Source organism: Stegastes partitus, unplaced genomic scaffold, assembly GCF_000690725.1.
Source record: "Stegastes partitus isolate 25-593 unplaced genomic scaffold, Stegastes_partitus-1.0.2 Scaffold341, whole genome shotgun sequence".
Classification (NCBI taxonomy): Eukaryota; Metazoa; Chordata; class Actinopteri; family Pomacentridae; genus Stegastes; species Stegastes partitus.
Genome location: NW_007578072.1, coordinates 209,312 through 226,637, shown reverse-complemented (window position 1 = coordinate 226,637; position 17,326 = coordinate 209,312). Strand labels below are relative to the sequence as shown.

The 17,326-nt window shown below is 41.6% G+C and overlaps 1 protein-coding gene and 1 long non-coding RNA gene across 2 annotated transcripts in view; one reads left to right on the top strand and one right to left on the bottom strand.

Moving 5' to 3' along the window:
* Positions 1–12,191, bottom strand: part of LOC103358897 (uncharacterized) — an 18,883-nt gene extending 6,692 nt beyond the window's left edge. The window contains exons 1-2 of the long non-coding RNA XR_520283.1: positions 12,088–12,191; positions 2,793–2,796 (exon numbers count right to left, since the gene is read on the bottom strand). This is a non-coding gene — a long non-coding RNA (uncharacterized LOC103358897). The remainder of the gene's footprint in view (positions 1–2,792; positions 2,797–12,087) is intronic.
* ipo11 (importin 11) overlaps positions 1–17,326 on the top strand; it is a 158,539-nt gene that overhangs the window by 22,483 nt on the left and 118,730 nt on the right. Inside the window, exons 6-8 of the mRNA XM_008284047.1 lie at positions 3,123–3,255; positions 3,558–3,616; positions 13,426–13,474. Coding sequence (XP_008282269.1) covers positions 3,123–3,255; positions 3,558–3,616; positions 13,426–13,474 — 241 coding nt within the window. The remainder of the gene's footprint in view (positions 1–3,122; positions 3,256–3,557; positions 3,617–13,425; positions 13,475–17,326) is intronic.

Below are 17,326 nucleotides of genomic sequence, written 5' to 3'. Positions count from 1 at the left end.
TACAGTCTATGATCAGCACATATAAAAACACCTTATGCGTACCTGTTAATTTAGTTGAAAAGTGGCATCCCCATTGGCAGAGGATCCCGTGGACTTCAGTGTGCAGTTAGAGGTCAGCGTATTTAGAGGCAGTTGAAACCCTTTTCTTTCGTCGATGAGCATAGATATTAGATTCTCAGTCGAGGGAACACCAATCTCTCTTGCTTTATCTTTTGCCTGCTACCTGAGAGCAAGTCGTCTTATTCTTCTTTAGGCCTTTGTGTAGCCATATAATCCTACAACAGAGGCTGATTAAAGCACTACAGCCTCGTACTTGTTGACCTGATGTAAGATCTGCAGTAAGCCTACTTACCGCTTTGAATGATGCTTTTATATTTGTTCTTTTCTTGCTGCTAGAGAGTTTCACACTGCCGGGGTTGTAGCTGAAAGACAAAAAGCTGAAGCTGTCTTACATGCTATGAAACAAGACTGCATCTAAGCAGAACATTTAATTAATGCACAATCATAATTATAGTCAGATCTACTCGTGCCTTAATGATGGTGTAGTGATATTGATATCAGGCACTCACACAGTCAGCGCTTTCCTCTTTTTGCCAGTTTTTTCTTTCTGGCTTCGGCTGCAGCAACTGTTATTTTATTTTATTTTTTTTTCACATGACTCATATTTGTTCAGGATTGCAGTTTGTTCTGCTCGTGAGAAATATTCGGCTCTAGACCTGTTTGTCATCTGGCGCCAACACCTCCACTTTTATGCGCTCATAGCTAGATTCAGAAACTTGACTTAACGAGTCGATAACCAGCTTCGAGCGACGGATTCGCGTGACTGTGGTTGTTGGGCTTCTAAACCAGATAATAAAAAGATGTCAGATGGTGAACTGGCTTCGTTGGTTCCCCCTCAGCCTTACTATGTTCAGGTTTAAAACTGCCAGAAGTCTGGTCACAGTGCTGTCGTTGGTTTGTGGCTCTGATCGATGTTTTCATGTTTAAGTCAGTAGCAGCTCAGCCGAAATGATGAGAAGCCTGGACTGATGGTTGAACACTTTTTAATCTCTCCTCCTTTTCTCCTATGACCAACATAAGAGCTAGACAAAAACACATAACATCAACACATTGAATTTAGCTAGGCACATTGCTAGAATTAGCCCACGCTAAACATAAAATAAACTGACAATTAGACACAATTGATTTACCTTGTTGCCCTCTCGACTGCTGCTAAATTCAATAATCTCTCCGGTTCGCCCTTTTATGTTTTTTGTCTCTTAAATTTATGTTACTTGTCAGTTTCCTTTTTTTTTCTCCATCTGATGTCCCTTCAAAATAAAAGCACTTCCGTTTTAAATAACATAAAACATTGATAAATGACAGATTTAAGTTAACACATTAACTAATGAATTGAAATAATAATAACAAGATTCAATAACTATTGAATAAGCAACCTTTGAGTTACTTACACAGTCCTTTGCTTATCGTTTTAATGTCCTGAAGAGAAATGATTGTAGGTAAAATTAGACTGACTGGATGTCTGTATATTCTGCGTAAGCTATCTTGAACATGTTTTTGAATACTCCAAAGAAGTTGGTTTTCGAATGTAATCCAATAAACATGTTGCTTGAGCTGTAATTCTAATCTATTGAAATATTTCACAACACCATTCATTTCTAAATATCTACATGGAGCATCAGGGTGGTGAAGAAAGGCTTCTCCAGAAATTACATACAAGAGGTACACCTTGAGATTACAGACCAGTGCTTAGAGGTACCTTGTGAAGGTTTTGTGTTTCTCTTCGCAGTTGGATTATGGGGTAGGAAATGCAATCAACTTGTAAACACTGTGATTTGCACGTTTGTGTGTACGGGACAAGAAAGAGCTGAAACTTTCACAGTGGAGTCAACATAAGAGAAAGCTCCACTGTACGATCTTAGTAGAGTGATTAGTGGTTAAGATGCAAACAGACTTTTTAAGGGCCCGTTGCATTTGAAAAAGTGGACGCCGACCACCTGTGTGTCATTTCTAGACACATCCAGGTGTACAGGCAGACCTGCTTTGAACCAGAATCCAGTTAAAATGAACTTAGATCCCATTAAAAAAAAAAAAAAAAAAAAGTTAAGGTTTAAAAAACAAACATCTACCAGGAGTGAGGAAGTCAGGAGAAGAATACGAGGTTGTTTGCTGAACTTGGCTCATCACTTTTAGGTTCCATGCATTGGATTAGTCTGGGATCTGAGGCTCTAGCTCGAGAGAAATCTCTCCCAAAAAAAAATAAAAAAACTTGCCAGACTTGCAGTTTCTGTACAGAATATATCAAAGCCTATGCAGCGCTGTCAAAGTAGGGATTTCTCTTCCAGCAGGCAACTTAACCATCGGTTCTCACATTTTTCCCACTCGACTCTTATGCGTTACTCGCAGCACATCGTTCTTCTGGCAGATTTCTTTGTTTGAGATGCAGTGTTATCATTTAAATTTTCTAGAGACTTATTTTCATGTGGGTGTTTTGTTTGCTTTGGTCAAGTGGCAAACATTTATTCAATTATCACATTTAACAGCGTGGGGATATTTCTGTGTTGTTTTCCTTAAACACTGCCACACTGAAATGCTTGAATACAGCCACTGTGTTACTGAGGTTTTATGGTCACCCCTTTTTTTTTCTGTTTATTGTTTTTGGTATGAAAACATCACCAAAGCATCATCCAAACGCATCATGTTGCTATGGCGAGTTTGTTTTGTTTTCTAAGCTGCTGGGCCGTACAATGCCCAGTTGATGGAATAGAGATTACTTCTGTCTGCATTCCTACTGATCTTGTTTTGCCTCGACAGCGGAATGCCGTCATGAAGGACAATGTGATTGGTTCGGGTCCCAAATTGTGGCGGTGGCTGCAATTGGAAGTTCATTTGGAGCTAAATTAGACCTGTGGCTCAGAGGTTCCTCTTTGCTCCCTGTTTGTTTGAGCGCATTATGACAAAGTGCTTTCATATTTGCACCGACATCAGCGACTGTGACGTTGTAGGTGCTGTTTTGCAAGCGTTGATGCGTTTGCGTTCAGCAGAATGATCTCAAATGCACGCTCAGATCCAGAATAATGTTGTCTTGTCTGTGACTGTACTGTTAATGTGTGTGTCGGCAGCTGGCGTCGGGCATCTACAGCTTTGCGTGCTCCCTGTGGAGCCATCACACCGACTGCTTCCTCCAGCAGATCTATGCCAGAGATGAGGCAGCGGCGCTCAGCTCACTGGAGAGGACCCTGCTTTCTCTTAAAGGTAGAGACATTAGCACGCAAGCAAACTCTCATATTCCCTCCCCTCACGCACACACACACGACACGACTTCATTGTCACGAAAGCATCCATTTGTTGTTTAATACAAGCTGGTAAATAAATCATGGCTTTAAATGACTCATTGCGTAATGTGATTTAATCACATGATCCCTCTCACTGACAAAATGTAATTAAGTGGACAGGTTGTGAACTAATGGAAATGTTCATAATGTGCTGCTATTTCATGAAACACTGATTATGTATGGAGTGGACTTTATATATTTTTTTCTATCCGCCCCTCTCAGTGCTTCGCAAGTTGACGGTCCACGGATTCCAAGAGCCACAACAGAATATGGAAGTGATGGTGAGTCTTAAGTTATTTCCGTTGTGCCTGATACAGAACCTCACATATTTCAGAAAAGCAGATTTTTTTTTTCCTGTTGGTCTTTTAGGTTGAAAATAACTCCAAACATTGCGCGTAAATATATGGATGGCCGTAATGATCGAGCGTCCCTTAAGCCTTGTCTCGGTTCAATGAGTCAAGTTACCATAGGAGCTCTTCTCCGACTCCGAGTGGAAAAAAAAAAAAAGTCCAACCCCATGAAACTGTTAATTCAATTCAGTTTAAATCTGGTCTAAAAAAATCCTCAGGGTGTGCCTGGATAGGGCTTTGGTTTCCCCATGGCTCAGAGTTAATGGAATCATTTGCCCATAATGTCCCAGTCATTTTAACTCCAGCTCCAGATTCTGACTACTTCCTTCTTAGTGAGGGGAAAAAAATAGCAGTAAATGTTTTAGAAATAGTTTTTAATTTTAAAAAACACAAATAAACTTTGTAAATTTAAATGTAGATATCTCCAGGCTGTGATCTGATGACCAGTATTACTGTGGTGCCGTTATCCATTCAGTCTGTACCTGCAGCACTGAGCAGTCATGTGATGCTGCTAAATATGCTGAGTAGGAAAACTGTACTCAAACATCCCACTCTTTAATAAAAGCAAACGCTCGAACGCACTCATCCGCCAGAACAGAAACTTGAAGCGACACGTGTCGACCTTTAGGTGCGCCGCTTTCGAGCTTTTCAGGCTTTTAGGTGCTGTTTAATATGGAGTTAAACTAATTGCTCTTGACTGATTGAATTCGCTGTCAAGTGACATCTTGCATATGCAAATGAGAGGAGAATACGGTCGTGACTCGATAATCTGACACTAAATGTAAAACCTTCTTTTATGTCGGATAGCTAGGCTGTCGGATTGTCAAGGCGGAGGTCCAGATACAAGGAGGGCTTCATGCTTAAAGGCTCATTTGTTGTTAATATTTATTGTTGTTATAATAACTAGTGTATTGATAGAGCACGACGCATCGCTGGATTTCACGCCTAATTGACCGGTGCGCTTGTGCACATTCCGGCCACTTCCAGCGCTCCGACGGGGTGGAAGTGGTCGGAACGCACAGGCAGTACTTGGCTGCTGATGCCAGTTTAGTTAGCGGTCATAGTTCTGTTTCCACCATTGGCAGCGGCGGGGGAGTGGCGGATACACTCCGCCGTTTCCATCCGTGTTTGCTTCTGCGAACGCTGCTCGCTGCGTGTGACATCATCGTGTCCTCCTCTGCGATTCCTGCAAGAGTTGAAGAATTTATTACCGTGAACAATGCAGTCCTGAGATAAATGAGACATTTTGAAATACAAGAACAAAAGCACGAGTTGCAAAAATCTGATTTTGAATTGAATTGTGACTGCCAATCAGAATCAAGTGGTAAATCACCTAATTATTAACTCCAAAGTGGACCAGATCAGTCGGGTATCAGCGGGGTGTGTTTTAAAGAATCTTTCGACCAGACTAAAACCAGGAAGTCAAGACAGTGAGTGGAGTCATTTTCAGGAGCAGGTCAGAGGTTTCATTAGTGTGGAAATAACTCACAGCAGTGATTATTTAGCAGTGGTGACAATTTGAATAAATATAATTTAGAATCCCAAACGTACAGCTGTGGCTTCAGAGTCAGGATTTACATGTTTTATTCTTCATATCATCATTCCTTAACTATTTCTTTTTATGTACTTGGGTGAACAAAACATGTCCAGGCCACTTAGAGGTCACAGACATCCACCAAAGCCAACAGCCCACTCTTTTATGATATGTGATTTTGCAACCCCAGCCAGATCTGCACTGAAATTGGATTAGTTAAACTTGCTATTTCCTAATTTGTTTTTTCCTCCCCCATACGCTCGGGCTCCACCTCTCCACTGAGCTTCATGAAAACTGCCCTCCTGGTTTCTAATACTGCTGAGAGACAAACGAGAACATAACCTCCTCGGTGGAGGTTATTATAGGACATAATTGGGATAGCATTGCTTGGTATAACTTATTTATGATATCTAAGGGCGCAACCTATTAATTAAAAGCAGAAAACTGATAATGAAAGTAAATGCTGGCTACCCAATAGGACATTTAATTTTGCCGTGTTGTCTTAAAGCAACCTTCATCCGCAGTACGAGCTGTCAAATAAGGCCAACGTGTCATTAGCTTTGGGAGCTCGCTCAGTCCACCACTGCTGCTGTGCCGTCTCTGTGTTTCTACTGTAGTAGTTTTATTATTTTTGTCTTTTATTCCTTTATTTGTTTTTTTTCCCTTCCTCCCTTGGTCTTAAATGGGAGAAGGCAAGGACGCTTTATGACAAAAAGAATTCTGTTTACTGTGCTCTGTTATTTCACTAATGAGACAACTTTTTAGCTTGCAGGCTGAAGGTTGTACGATGGTCGAAATAGTCTCATTAAAATGTCATTTGCCTCGAGCTGTCATTGGTTATTCCGGCTTACTGTAATGGTTGGGAATTAATATTTCATGTTCAGATGTATGTGCCGTTATTTTTCTCACACTCGCTCACTCACTCTAGCGTGTTGTGTCCATTTTTCATCCTCTACCTTACTCAGCTGATGAGGAAAGATGCTCACTGTGAGCCTCGCTGCTTTCTCAACAGCTGTTTCAGGGCTATACATCATGCTATGTTAGAATCAAATCAGAGGTGCACTTTTTTTTTTTTGTTTTCTTTCTTGTTAAGATTAAATTTCCTGCTTGTACTAAAAGCAGGTGGTGTAATCTTTCAAACCAAACAGTTGTGTCTTTCTCCAGTATTTGTATCGTTAAAATGAGGTCGCTGACAGGAACCAATAGGCAACGTTATTCCATCATGTGTCGGACTGTTTCAGGAGGTTTCCTCTCATTTCTTTCACTCCTTTAGCTTCTGTATAACTCAGCACAAAGTGAAAAACCTCAGGAGAAGCGCCTTTTTTTCTGTCTTTCTTTGGCTTTTCAATGACTTTCTTATTTATATCCACAGTGTTCAGATTTCCACCTGGATGTGTCTGAATACTGGCTTTCACGGCCTAATTAATAATTAATGTTGTCGCTGGGGAACGAGTGAGTCGAGTCAGACAAGAATAATGCCTCTTAAATTAATAAAATGCAGGTATTGATTTTACTCAAATTAACCCTATTCCTTAATAGGAAGCCTGTAGTTATTCATGATGCTGCTGCCACACATTACGCTAATGAGAATCCTCATTCAGATCACTGTCACTGTCATTAACTACTTCCTGAGTTTAAATGTTTTTGGACAGATGATATTTTTTAAAAATATTTCCTGCCATGGTTTAAGGATGTGCCACGCTCTTTTCATCTGACTTACTGATTAAGTCTTTAAGATGCTGATGACTTGTCGTCTCTCATTTTTGCTCTTCCTTCAGTGATGGATGTGACACTGGGGGGAAAAATAAAAAAATCAGTTAATTCATATCATGTGATTTAAGTTTTAATTCCATTTCAGGGTTGTATTTCTGTCAGGGAGTGTAGAAGAGAGTCTGCAGGTGGCCTACCAAAGAAGTAATGTAGCACGCTGATGACAACCTCATAAACTCATCTTTAAAGTGAACTGTGTCATCAGTATGTCATGATGTGTAGCTCATTTCAAGTCTTCTTAACAAATCTGCCAATTATGCATAATGTGAACAGGTCAGAGCTAACTCCTTTGACCCTCACACATTTTTGGGGAATTTTGAGCCCTTCTGCAATGTTGGAAACATATTGGAGGCTGGCAAATTGTCAAAGTTAGTGGGATGATTTTTACACGAAGTAGAAACCCCAATCAGCCACGACATCGTGTAGTTTTCCTATTGCGCTGCCAAAATAGCCCTGAATCATCAAGGCCCGGATACAGGACCTCTGGGGGCCTCCTGTAAGGCAGGGGTATCCAGTCCTGGTCCTCGAGGGCCACAGTCCTGCATGCTTTAGATGTTTCCCTCTTCCAGCACACCTGATTCAAATGATCAGCTCATCATCAAGCTCTGCAGAAGCCTGATAACGATCCTGATCATTTGAATGAGGTGTGTTGGAAGAGGGAAACATCTAAAGCATGCAGGACTGTGGCCCTCGAGGACCAGGATTGCACACCCCTGCTATAGGATCTTGCACTGGGGACAGCAGATCTTTTGGGTCCTGTGGTTTCTGGGATTAGGCACCACGTTTGACTTACAGCTATGAAATTTGGTACGCATACGTAGCAGGTAGGGATGTACAAAAAAAGTCCATCAGCGCGTTTCCGTAAACCCAACAGGAACTCCGTCATTTTGAACAAACAGTGAGCATCAACATTTTTGGCCATTTTCAAAATCTGTCTCCTCCTAGGGGTTATTTCGTACACACCTGAACTTTGTCAAGGACAAACTACAGGACGTGATGATTAAAAGTTATTAAAACACTCTGCAAAAGTCTGACAGTGTGGAAATGGCAGACCACGCAATTTCAATAAAAGACCATTTTTGCACATTTTTGCTGTGTTTCTGCCATTCAGTGGAGTCCCGTTGGCAAGCTATTTGACCTATACTTACAGAATTTTTGCTGCGCATGTGTAGCAGGTCAGGAAGCACAAAAAAGTCAACCAGGGCCAAGCCGTTAAACAGGACGTGGCGTCTAACTCGGCAGCAGGTGCTCTGATCTGGCCGAAACTCAGCACACCGGATCAGACTGCTGTCTAGAGCGCGTTTCTGCCAAACCCTGACGTGCACAAAGGCCAACAATCGTAGCTATTTTGGCATTGACACACCCACTTCCTTTAAAATATGAAATTTTTCGCCAGTCCTGGTATGAATGGTGATTTTGTTGAGTTTTTTGGGAGTTTTCAGGCATGTTTAGGCCCGTTTTTGCACCATGAACCAATTTCAAGCAAGACAATTATCTACGGACTGGTCATTGTGCACATGACAAACAATAGCAGTTTCTTTTCTATTAAAAACGTGTCGTCAATGAATATTACTTTTTAAAGCTAAATATGTATTGTTTTGTTTTTTTCTGTCTCAGCATCGAGTCTCCCTCTGAAGAGACTCTTTTTTTAAAATTAATTGTTCATTCATTTTCACGGCCAGGCATGAAAACTGAAACAAGTGCAGGAAACGAGCACAAGCGTATGTGACGGGAAGGCGGGACAGTCATTTTTCAAAACGAAACACCCTGCAGACTCCACCGAAAATAAAATAAACCAATAAAACGTTTTTATTCTGTCTGTGCGGCCTGGTACCAGATGACCCACGGCCCGTTGGTTGGAGACCACTGATACAAATGACTCAATTAATTAAATATCCACATTGATTCACCTACTTATTGCTTTTACTCTGGGGAAAAAAAATGTTTTGTCAGTCATCTCACATTTCTATTAAACGTAAGATGCAGTTTTAACTTACTGGTAAGTCATACGACAGACTTCCTCTTCTTGTTCTGTTGGTGTTTTCTTCCTGAAGGCAGTTTTTTTCCTTCCAACTATTACCAGATGTTTGCTAAANCCTTTGACCCTCACACATTTTTGGGGAATTTTGAGCCCTTCTGCAATGTTAGAAACATATTGGAGGCTGGCAAAGTTAGTGGGAAGATTTTTACACTAAGCAGAAACCCCAATCAGCCACGACATTGTGTAGTTTTCCTTTTGCGCTGCCAAAATAGCCCTGAACCATCAAGGCCCGGATACAGGACCTCTGGTGGCCTCCTGTAGGGTCATACGCTGGGGACAGCAGATCTTTTGGGTCCTGTAGTTTGTGGAATTAGGCACCACGTTTGACTTATAGCTATGAAATTTGGTACACATATGTAGCAGGTAAGGACGTACAAATAAGTCCATCAGCGCATTTAGAATAGAGTAGAAAAATACTTTATTTATCCCAGGCCGTACACCTAACAGGAACTGCCATTTACAACAAACGGTGAGCATCACAGGCCATTTTCGGCCATTTTCAAAATCTATCTCCCCCTAGGGGTTATGTCGTACAGACCTATAATTTGTCCAGCACAAACTACAGGACGTGATGATTAAAAGTTATTAAAACACTCTGTAAAAGTCTGACAGTGTGGAAATGGCAGCCCACGCAATTTCGATAAAAGACCATTTTTGCGCATTTTTGCTGTGTTTCCGCCATTCAATGGAGTCCCGTCGGCAGGCCGTTTGACCTACACCTACAAAATTCGCTTCGCATGTGTAGCAGGTCAGTATGCACAAAAAAGTCAACCAGGGCCAAGCCGTTAAACAGGATGTGGCGTCTAACTCAGCCGCAGGTGCTCCGATCTGGCCGAAACGTAACACGTTGGATCAGAGTGCCGTCCAGAGCGCGTTTCTGCCAAAGCCTGACGTGCATGAAGGCCGACAATCGTAGCTAATTTGGCATTGACACACCCACTTCCTTTAAAATATGACATTTTTCGCCAGTCCTGGTGTGAGTGGTGATTTTGGTGAGTTTTTGGGGAGTGTTTAGGCATGTTTAGGCCCATTTTTGCACCATGGACCAATTTCAAGCAAGACAATTATCTATGGACTGATCATTGCGCACATGACAAATAATAATAGTTTGTCACCAATTAATAAAATTACGTCTTAATGCTAAAATGGTATTTACTTTTTTTTTCTGTCTCAGCATCAAGTCTCCTTCTGAAGAAACTCTTCAGAGTAGTTTTTTTTCAAAATGAGTTTTTATTCATTTTCACGGCCAGGTATAAAAACTGAGTCAAGTGCAGGAAACAAGCACAAGTGACGGGAAGGCGAGCCACTCATTTTTCAAAACGAAACACCCTGCAGACTCCACCGAAAATAAAATAAACCAATAAAACGTTTTTATTCTGTCTGTGCGGCCCGGTACCAGATGACCCACGGCCCGGTGGTTGGAGACCACTGATACAAATGACTCAATTAATTAAATATCCACATTGATTCACCTACTTATTACTTTTACTCTGGGGAAAAAAAAGATTTCCTCTTCTTGTTCTGCTGGTGTTTTCTTTCTGAAGGCAGTTTTTCCTTCCAACTATTACCAGATGTTTGCTAAATGGCAAATTATTCGGTTGCTCTGTTCTACTGTAGACCTTGACTTTACTGCATTGAGACTTAATATGTTATGAGTTGTTGCTATGTAAGTGAAATTAGATTTAATTAAAAATGGTTTGCAGGTTGTTCTGGATGTCGGTGTTTACTGGGATGCTGTAATTCGTTCATAAAAAATGTACTTGAATGCAACACCGTTCATACATGCACGCTGTCCTCACACGCCATCGTGCTTGTTTTGGCTGTTTTGTTCATCTCCAGCTGTTTCCTGTTTGAACTGAAATGTTTTCTGATCACAAAATCTGGTTTTGACACGACATAAATTATAAAACCTTGTAACCGAAGCGCTTGTCATCCACGAAACTTCCAGCACCGTCGGCTTCAAATATACACATTCTAATCCGACAGCCGGTGACCATGTTTTTGCCCATTTTTCATTTATGTTTCTTCTGTTCAAAGCCGCCCTCATTTGGCCTCGTTGGTGCCAGTTTTAAGTTCCTGGCATGACATTTCCTCAGCCTGTAATCCAAGCATAAGTGAAGACTCTTCATCTTATTCACAGGGGAGTTCAAATTGCTGTTTTGTTTGTCTCTCAGCAATGCCTACAAAGACTACTTACCAGTTATTTCCACTCACACTGGCACAACGTTTATGTGTATGTTATTGATTAGAGCTTGTTTAAATTCAGCTTTTCTTAAACGACAAGCAGCCTTCTGTCGTCGTTTGGCACCTTTTCCAGGAACTTGTGCGCCACAGCCTTAAGGCAACAGTTTATGGCATTCACACTGGGGCCCTGGGTACAGAACTGCTTTACAGCGAGTCTCTTCACACATGAGATGAGCATTCTGGACAGATTAGGTTTATTTTCTAATCACCACTGTGGCAGCATTGCTGGAGAACTGCACTGGGTTGGAAAATACTGACTCTAAGAAAGAAGAACATTGTTAGTTTTCACACAGGCTGCCGCAGTGATGAATTCTCAAACTTATTTTGCACTTGAATGACTTTTTATCCTCCTGGCTTGATTTTCAAATAAGCACTACAGGAGTGAGGCTAGAATAGACATCTCAAACGATCTGGCTCGTCACGAGCAGAAATCAATTTGGAAATCACTATTGCTAGTCTGCATGTGGGTGACTAACAGCTAGGAGTTACCGACTATCTTTGTGTCACGATCAGAAACATCCATCTATTATCTATCCATCACTTAGTCCTTACTAGGGTTGTGGGGGGCTGGAGTCTATCCCAGCTGACTTAGGGTGAAGGCAGGAGACACCCTGACCAGGTCGCCAGCAATTGCAGTCCTGCCCAGTATGAGAGGAACCTCGTACTGGGCAGGATTGCTATTGCGACAACACATTATCAGTAGGGTCAAACTAACCTGTCTCACGACGGTCTAAACTGAGCTCACGTTCCCTATTAGTGGGTGAACAATCCAACACTAGGGAATTCTGCTTCACAATGATATGAAGAGCCGACATCGAAGGAAAGCGACGTCGCTATGAACGCTTGGCCGCCACAAGCCAGTTATCCCTGTGGTAACTTTTCTGACACCTCCTGCTTAAAACCCAAACAAGTCAGAAGGGCTACACTTAGAGACAGACAACCAAGCACACTCACATTCACACCTACGGACAATTTAGATTCATCAATTATCCTCAACATGTTATTGGACCTTGTGGGAGGAAGAACCCAGGAGAACATGCAAACTCCACGCAGAAAGATCCCGGGTGTCCGTGAACCGGCGACCTTCCAGCTGCGAGGCAACGGTGCTAACCACCGCTTCACCTGGCAGCCCCACGATCAGAAACAATATAGACTTAAACAAAGGGCACATTCAGTTAAACCACTGTAATGAACAACCTGCAGCTTTCTAAACCTGGAGCTAATCTGCACGTATTTCTGACCACACACAGATGAAACATTCACTCACTTTTAGTTTTAATTGCCACCCACTGCTCTTCTGTTGGATCTTTCCTCCAATCAAACCGGGCTGTTGCTGGCTTGCTTGACACTGTCATCTCTCTTTACAAACTGCTTCTTACAGTATTGCTGACATGCCCATTTAAAGCCCACCGCTCTGTCTTCATTTTTCTGTCATTTTTTTTTCCTTTTTCTAAACAATTTCAGCTAATTTTCCTGACATTGGTTTACTTCTTACTTAATCCTTTCTTTCCCGGCAGTGCCGAGAGCCACACTTTTCTTTTTGTCATGACTGATTCAGTCATTTCTTTTTAGCACTCCCTTTTGCATTTTGTAATTTCCTGCGTGCCCTATTTAGCTATTATTTTCTTCTTTTATTTCATCCACCTTGCGTCTGCCGCTTTTCTAAATCCCACAATTAGCATATAGCGAACGCCTGCAGCGAACTGCCTTCTCCATCATCTCCCACCCTCTCTTCTGTGCTCCTCCTGCGACCTCCTCCTTCTCCGCTAACCCTGTTAGGAGCTTTAGTTTGCGGCTTGGGCGTGTTGGATGATTGCGTGATTGATGACCCTGGTGTTGACCTCGTGGCTGAACATTAATGCAGAGCTAACACTTAAGAGTTTGCATCTCCATCTATCATCTAATTTCCCATGCTGAGCCACGACTACACCGGGCTACAGAAAATTGATTCTCTTTCACAAGGTGTACCTGGCACTCGTATTTATACTCCCGAGTATGTGCACATACACACGACACACAAACACAAGTTATTCCCTTGTTAGTATATCTGCTTCTGGGCAATACTTACGAAGCAATCAGGAGTGATTCAGCTGCAGAAATGTCGAAGAGATTAAACTTTATCTCACCCTCTCTTCATCTTTTCCTTTTCAGGGGTTCCTGAATGCAGTGTTTGAAAGGCTAAAACAGTTCTTGGAATGCTGTGAGTACTTGTCTCTTTCTCCATCCTCAATCTCTGATCCAAGGCTTCTGTAAACAAACACAGCTACCGGTGCTTCATGTAGTGCACGCAGAGGGCACACACTTCAAAATCTAGGATCGTTTGTGATACCCGGAGCTGAGGTCTCATGTAAGCACAGCGTAATCTAGGTGGCAAATTAAAAGTTCAGATGGAGTCATCCTGAAGGGGCTTGGTTCTTCTGAAGCATTAGAAAACTGGAAGTGACACAACTCCTCACTATGCTACCATTTATTGCTTGCCTTTGAAAGAGCAGTGGTCTTATAGATGTGAACATAAAATTATGGCAATAAATCTATTAAAGGAGCCCCCCGTCTGATTCCTCCTATCAAATAAACAATGTTTGTCTCCTTTAATGATGTTCTGTTGGTTTACGTAGAATCTAACCGTACTGTGTTTTACTGACACTTTCAATATGGACTCCCTTCAAGCTTCGGTAGTTGAGTTTTTAGCCTACATAGTCCTAAATACCCACAGAAACAAGACTCGTGAGCTGAAAGTCAGTGTAGTGCAGTGGAAGCAGTTGTGTGCATTCCAAACTAGTTACTGAATGATTGTCAAGTCCTGCCCCTGGAGCAGGAACATCATTTCGCATCTAGACCAGTGGTTCTCAAACTGGGGGTCGGGATCCCCATGGGGGTCCGAAGATAATTTCAGGGGGTCGCCAGAAAAAATACAAATAAAGCCGACTATGTCAAATAAATTTGAATTAGGGCTGTCAAAATTAAAAGCGTGTACTTCTTCCCACTCCTTTTTTGAACTTGTTGATATTATGATTTGATAATGTGATATTTTTATTCTTTTTTGCTCTTTTTAAAATGATTTTCTTTTGTTTTTAATTTTTTTCCCCCTTTCATTTGTTCGAAATAAATTCAATTCATTCATTTAAAGAAAATTAATGTGTTAATTTAAAGAGATTAATCTGTGGAATTAACACATTCATTTTTAATGCATGAACAACAAAGTTATTACTCATGCCGTGTTAAGAATTCAAACTGGGGGTCACAAACACAAACTTATGTTATCTTGGGGGTCGTGGCTCAAAAAGTTTGAGAACCACTGGTCTGGACTTGTTGAACACCAACAAAATTTACCTCCTAGTTCCTTTAGTTTAATCCAAGGTAGAGGCTCTTCTTCCCTTTTTACTCTTCTGAGATGGAAACGCCGATGAGTCTGAGCTCCCTAGTTCAGCAGCAGTTATGTAAGCTCGCATTTCCTGTCTGAGCTCACTGTCGTTTCACTTCTTTTCCATACAAGTTTGTCACAGCAACACCCAGGAGGTGTGAGATAATCTCAGACACAACCTCACGAGCGGCCACTGCAGCAGATGTTAGCAAAAACTATCATTTGAGATATCAGCCACAGCTATCACTTCCAATATTCACTCTGCTGATGGTAATGGAGACCGGATCAGGGCCCTGTTGGTATTTGGGCCCGGCAGATAGGGGGAAGCAGCAAGGCAGCTCACAGCCTGATGGTGAGAAATATCAGCTCTGCACAGCCTGATAAGGTCAGCTGTATAAACTGGTGTTTTTGGTACAGTCTTTGTGGTGCGTTCAGATGTCTGGCTCCTTCTTTTTGATGTTTGTCCTCCACCTGAGGTCACCTGTCTATTTTTGTCAGCGTCCATGTTGTTGAAAACTTTTCTTTTTTTGCTAAGCTACATATCTGTCAGACATAATGAATACCCTTTTGTTTCATCATCATCCATTTCTGTCTATGCTCAGATTCGCAGATTGCGTCGGTTTTCGATGCATGACCTCAGTGACTTTGATGACTTTGCACATCATCTGCTAACATTAGCATCTGTTGGACACTTTGCAAACACTGAAAAAAAAATTGCACGGACACAACATCAATAACGCGGTGTTTGATCTGCATAATCTGTGCACAGTCTGAAAGAAGCAAGTAAGCGAAGCACTCTTTGAGCCAGCGAACCAGTTTTAATGAATCTATTATCACTTTAAATTAGTGCTTGCCAATAGGAATTATGTGTGTATAAAGCAAGTGGTGACAATGACCCTGCCTATTCACAAGTGACTGGAGGAATGCCAGTGAACGTTATTGTCTCTGCCGCTTTAATCAGCGAAGTTGACAAGAAAGTAAACTATATGGGGCATTGCTACTGGCTCGAGCATCATGATTGGTTTTATGGAGGCAGAATTTACATCAGAGGGAGTGAGTCATTCATTTTATTTTTTTTTTTTAGTTCTTTTATTACTGTACTTTATTTTATGCACCAATGCTTGTAATGGGCCCATGGGACTATCACAAGGCTGCAAGGTGAAATGGGCGATTGACCTTACAGAAACGGAAGTTTCATATATTAAATGAAGATAAATTATTTTTTTAACATGTCCCCCAAGCACCCGTTTTTCTCTTGCTGCCCTTTCTGCCTCCTGCTGTTGTGGATGATGCTGTTAACTCACTTGATAGAAAGCAACACTTTGCTGTACTTCATGTAAATCAATCCAAGACGCACTCTGTCCAGACCTTTTGTTAGATGGACTGAATTATGTGGGTTCTTGTGTTTCTGCTGGGTTAAAGTCATATCAGTTTGGTAGAGTTCAACTATTGCTGCCAGTAGCTGGTCGATAAGTGTCTCACAATAGTGGATCCACTGCTATTTACACTATATGCAAGTCATTTTCATTTTATTTATTTTTATTTATTTTTCCTTTATTTAACCAGGTAGGTTAATTGAGAACAGGTTCTCATTTACAATAACGACCTGGCCAAGAGGCAGCACAGAGCAGACAAACAATACAATTTGTCAGCCCAGGATTGTAATACCCCCATTCTTTGCTAATGATCTTGTATGTCCTCAGCTCTTCTGCACATCAGGCTTCCTCCAGATTACAGGTTGCTTTTGTGACCTGCTGACCTCCTTGGAACCTCCAACTTAATTTAACGCTTTTTCCAAATTAAAAGCAAACAATTGATTGCATCTAAAATGTTATTGTTCTCAAATGTATTTTCTGTTCTCCATCTGCTACCTTATTATCCCCAACACCTTATCCCCACTCTCACCCCAACTGGTCAAGGCAGATGGTCGCCTCCCCTCAACCTGGTTCTGTCAGAGGTTTTTTTTTTTTTTTTTAACCCTACCCCGTTAAATGGCGGTGGGGTAGGGTGGTTCTTTCTCACTGTCACCGACTGCTTGTTCATAGGGGATCCTAAGGGAACTTTGGATTGTTGGGTTCTCTGTTTAAGAATTCTAAGGTCTATACCTTAGCTTGGGATGAATTGAATTTCACTGCCATTACCAATATCCTGACCGTTTTCTACATGGAGATCTAATTGACCATTAAATACACTTAGGAATCTGCCAAGATAACAGATAATCTACCAAACCCATATTGAACATCTGCTTAGAAATCCATCCATCCATCCATCCTTCCATCCTTCCATCCTTCCATCCATTATCTATACACCGCTTGATCCTCAAGAGGGTCGTGGGGGGGCTGGAGTCTGTCCCAGCTGACTTAGACACACTGGACAGGTCGCCAGTCTATCACAGGGCTACACTTTGAGACAGACAACCAAGCACACTCACATTCACACCTACGGACAATTTAGAATCACCAATTAACCTCAACATGGTTTTGGACGATGAAAGATCCCGGGCGTCCTCACCGGGACGCAAACCTTCTAGCTGCGATGCAACGATGCTAATATTATAATTTAAAATGAGATTGTATTGATACAGAGCTCTTTAAAATAAACATGATGTGAGCCACTATACAGTCGATGCTGCATTATTTAGATGGCCTGTTTGCATCAAGGTCATTCCTGGTATCTAGAAGGCATCAACTG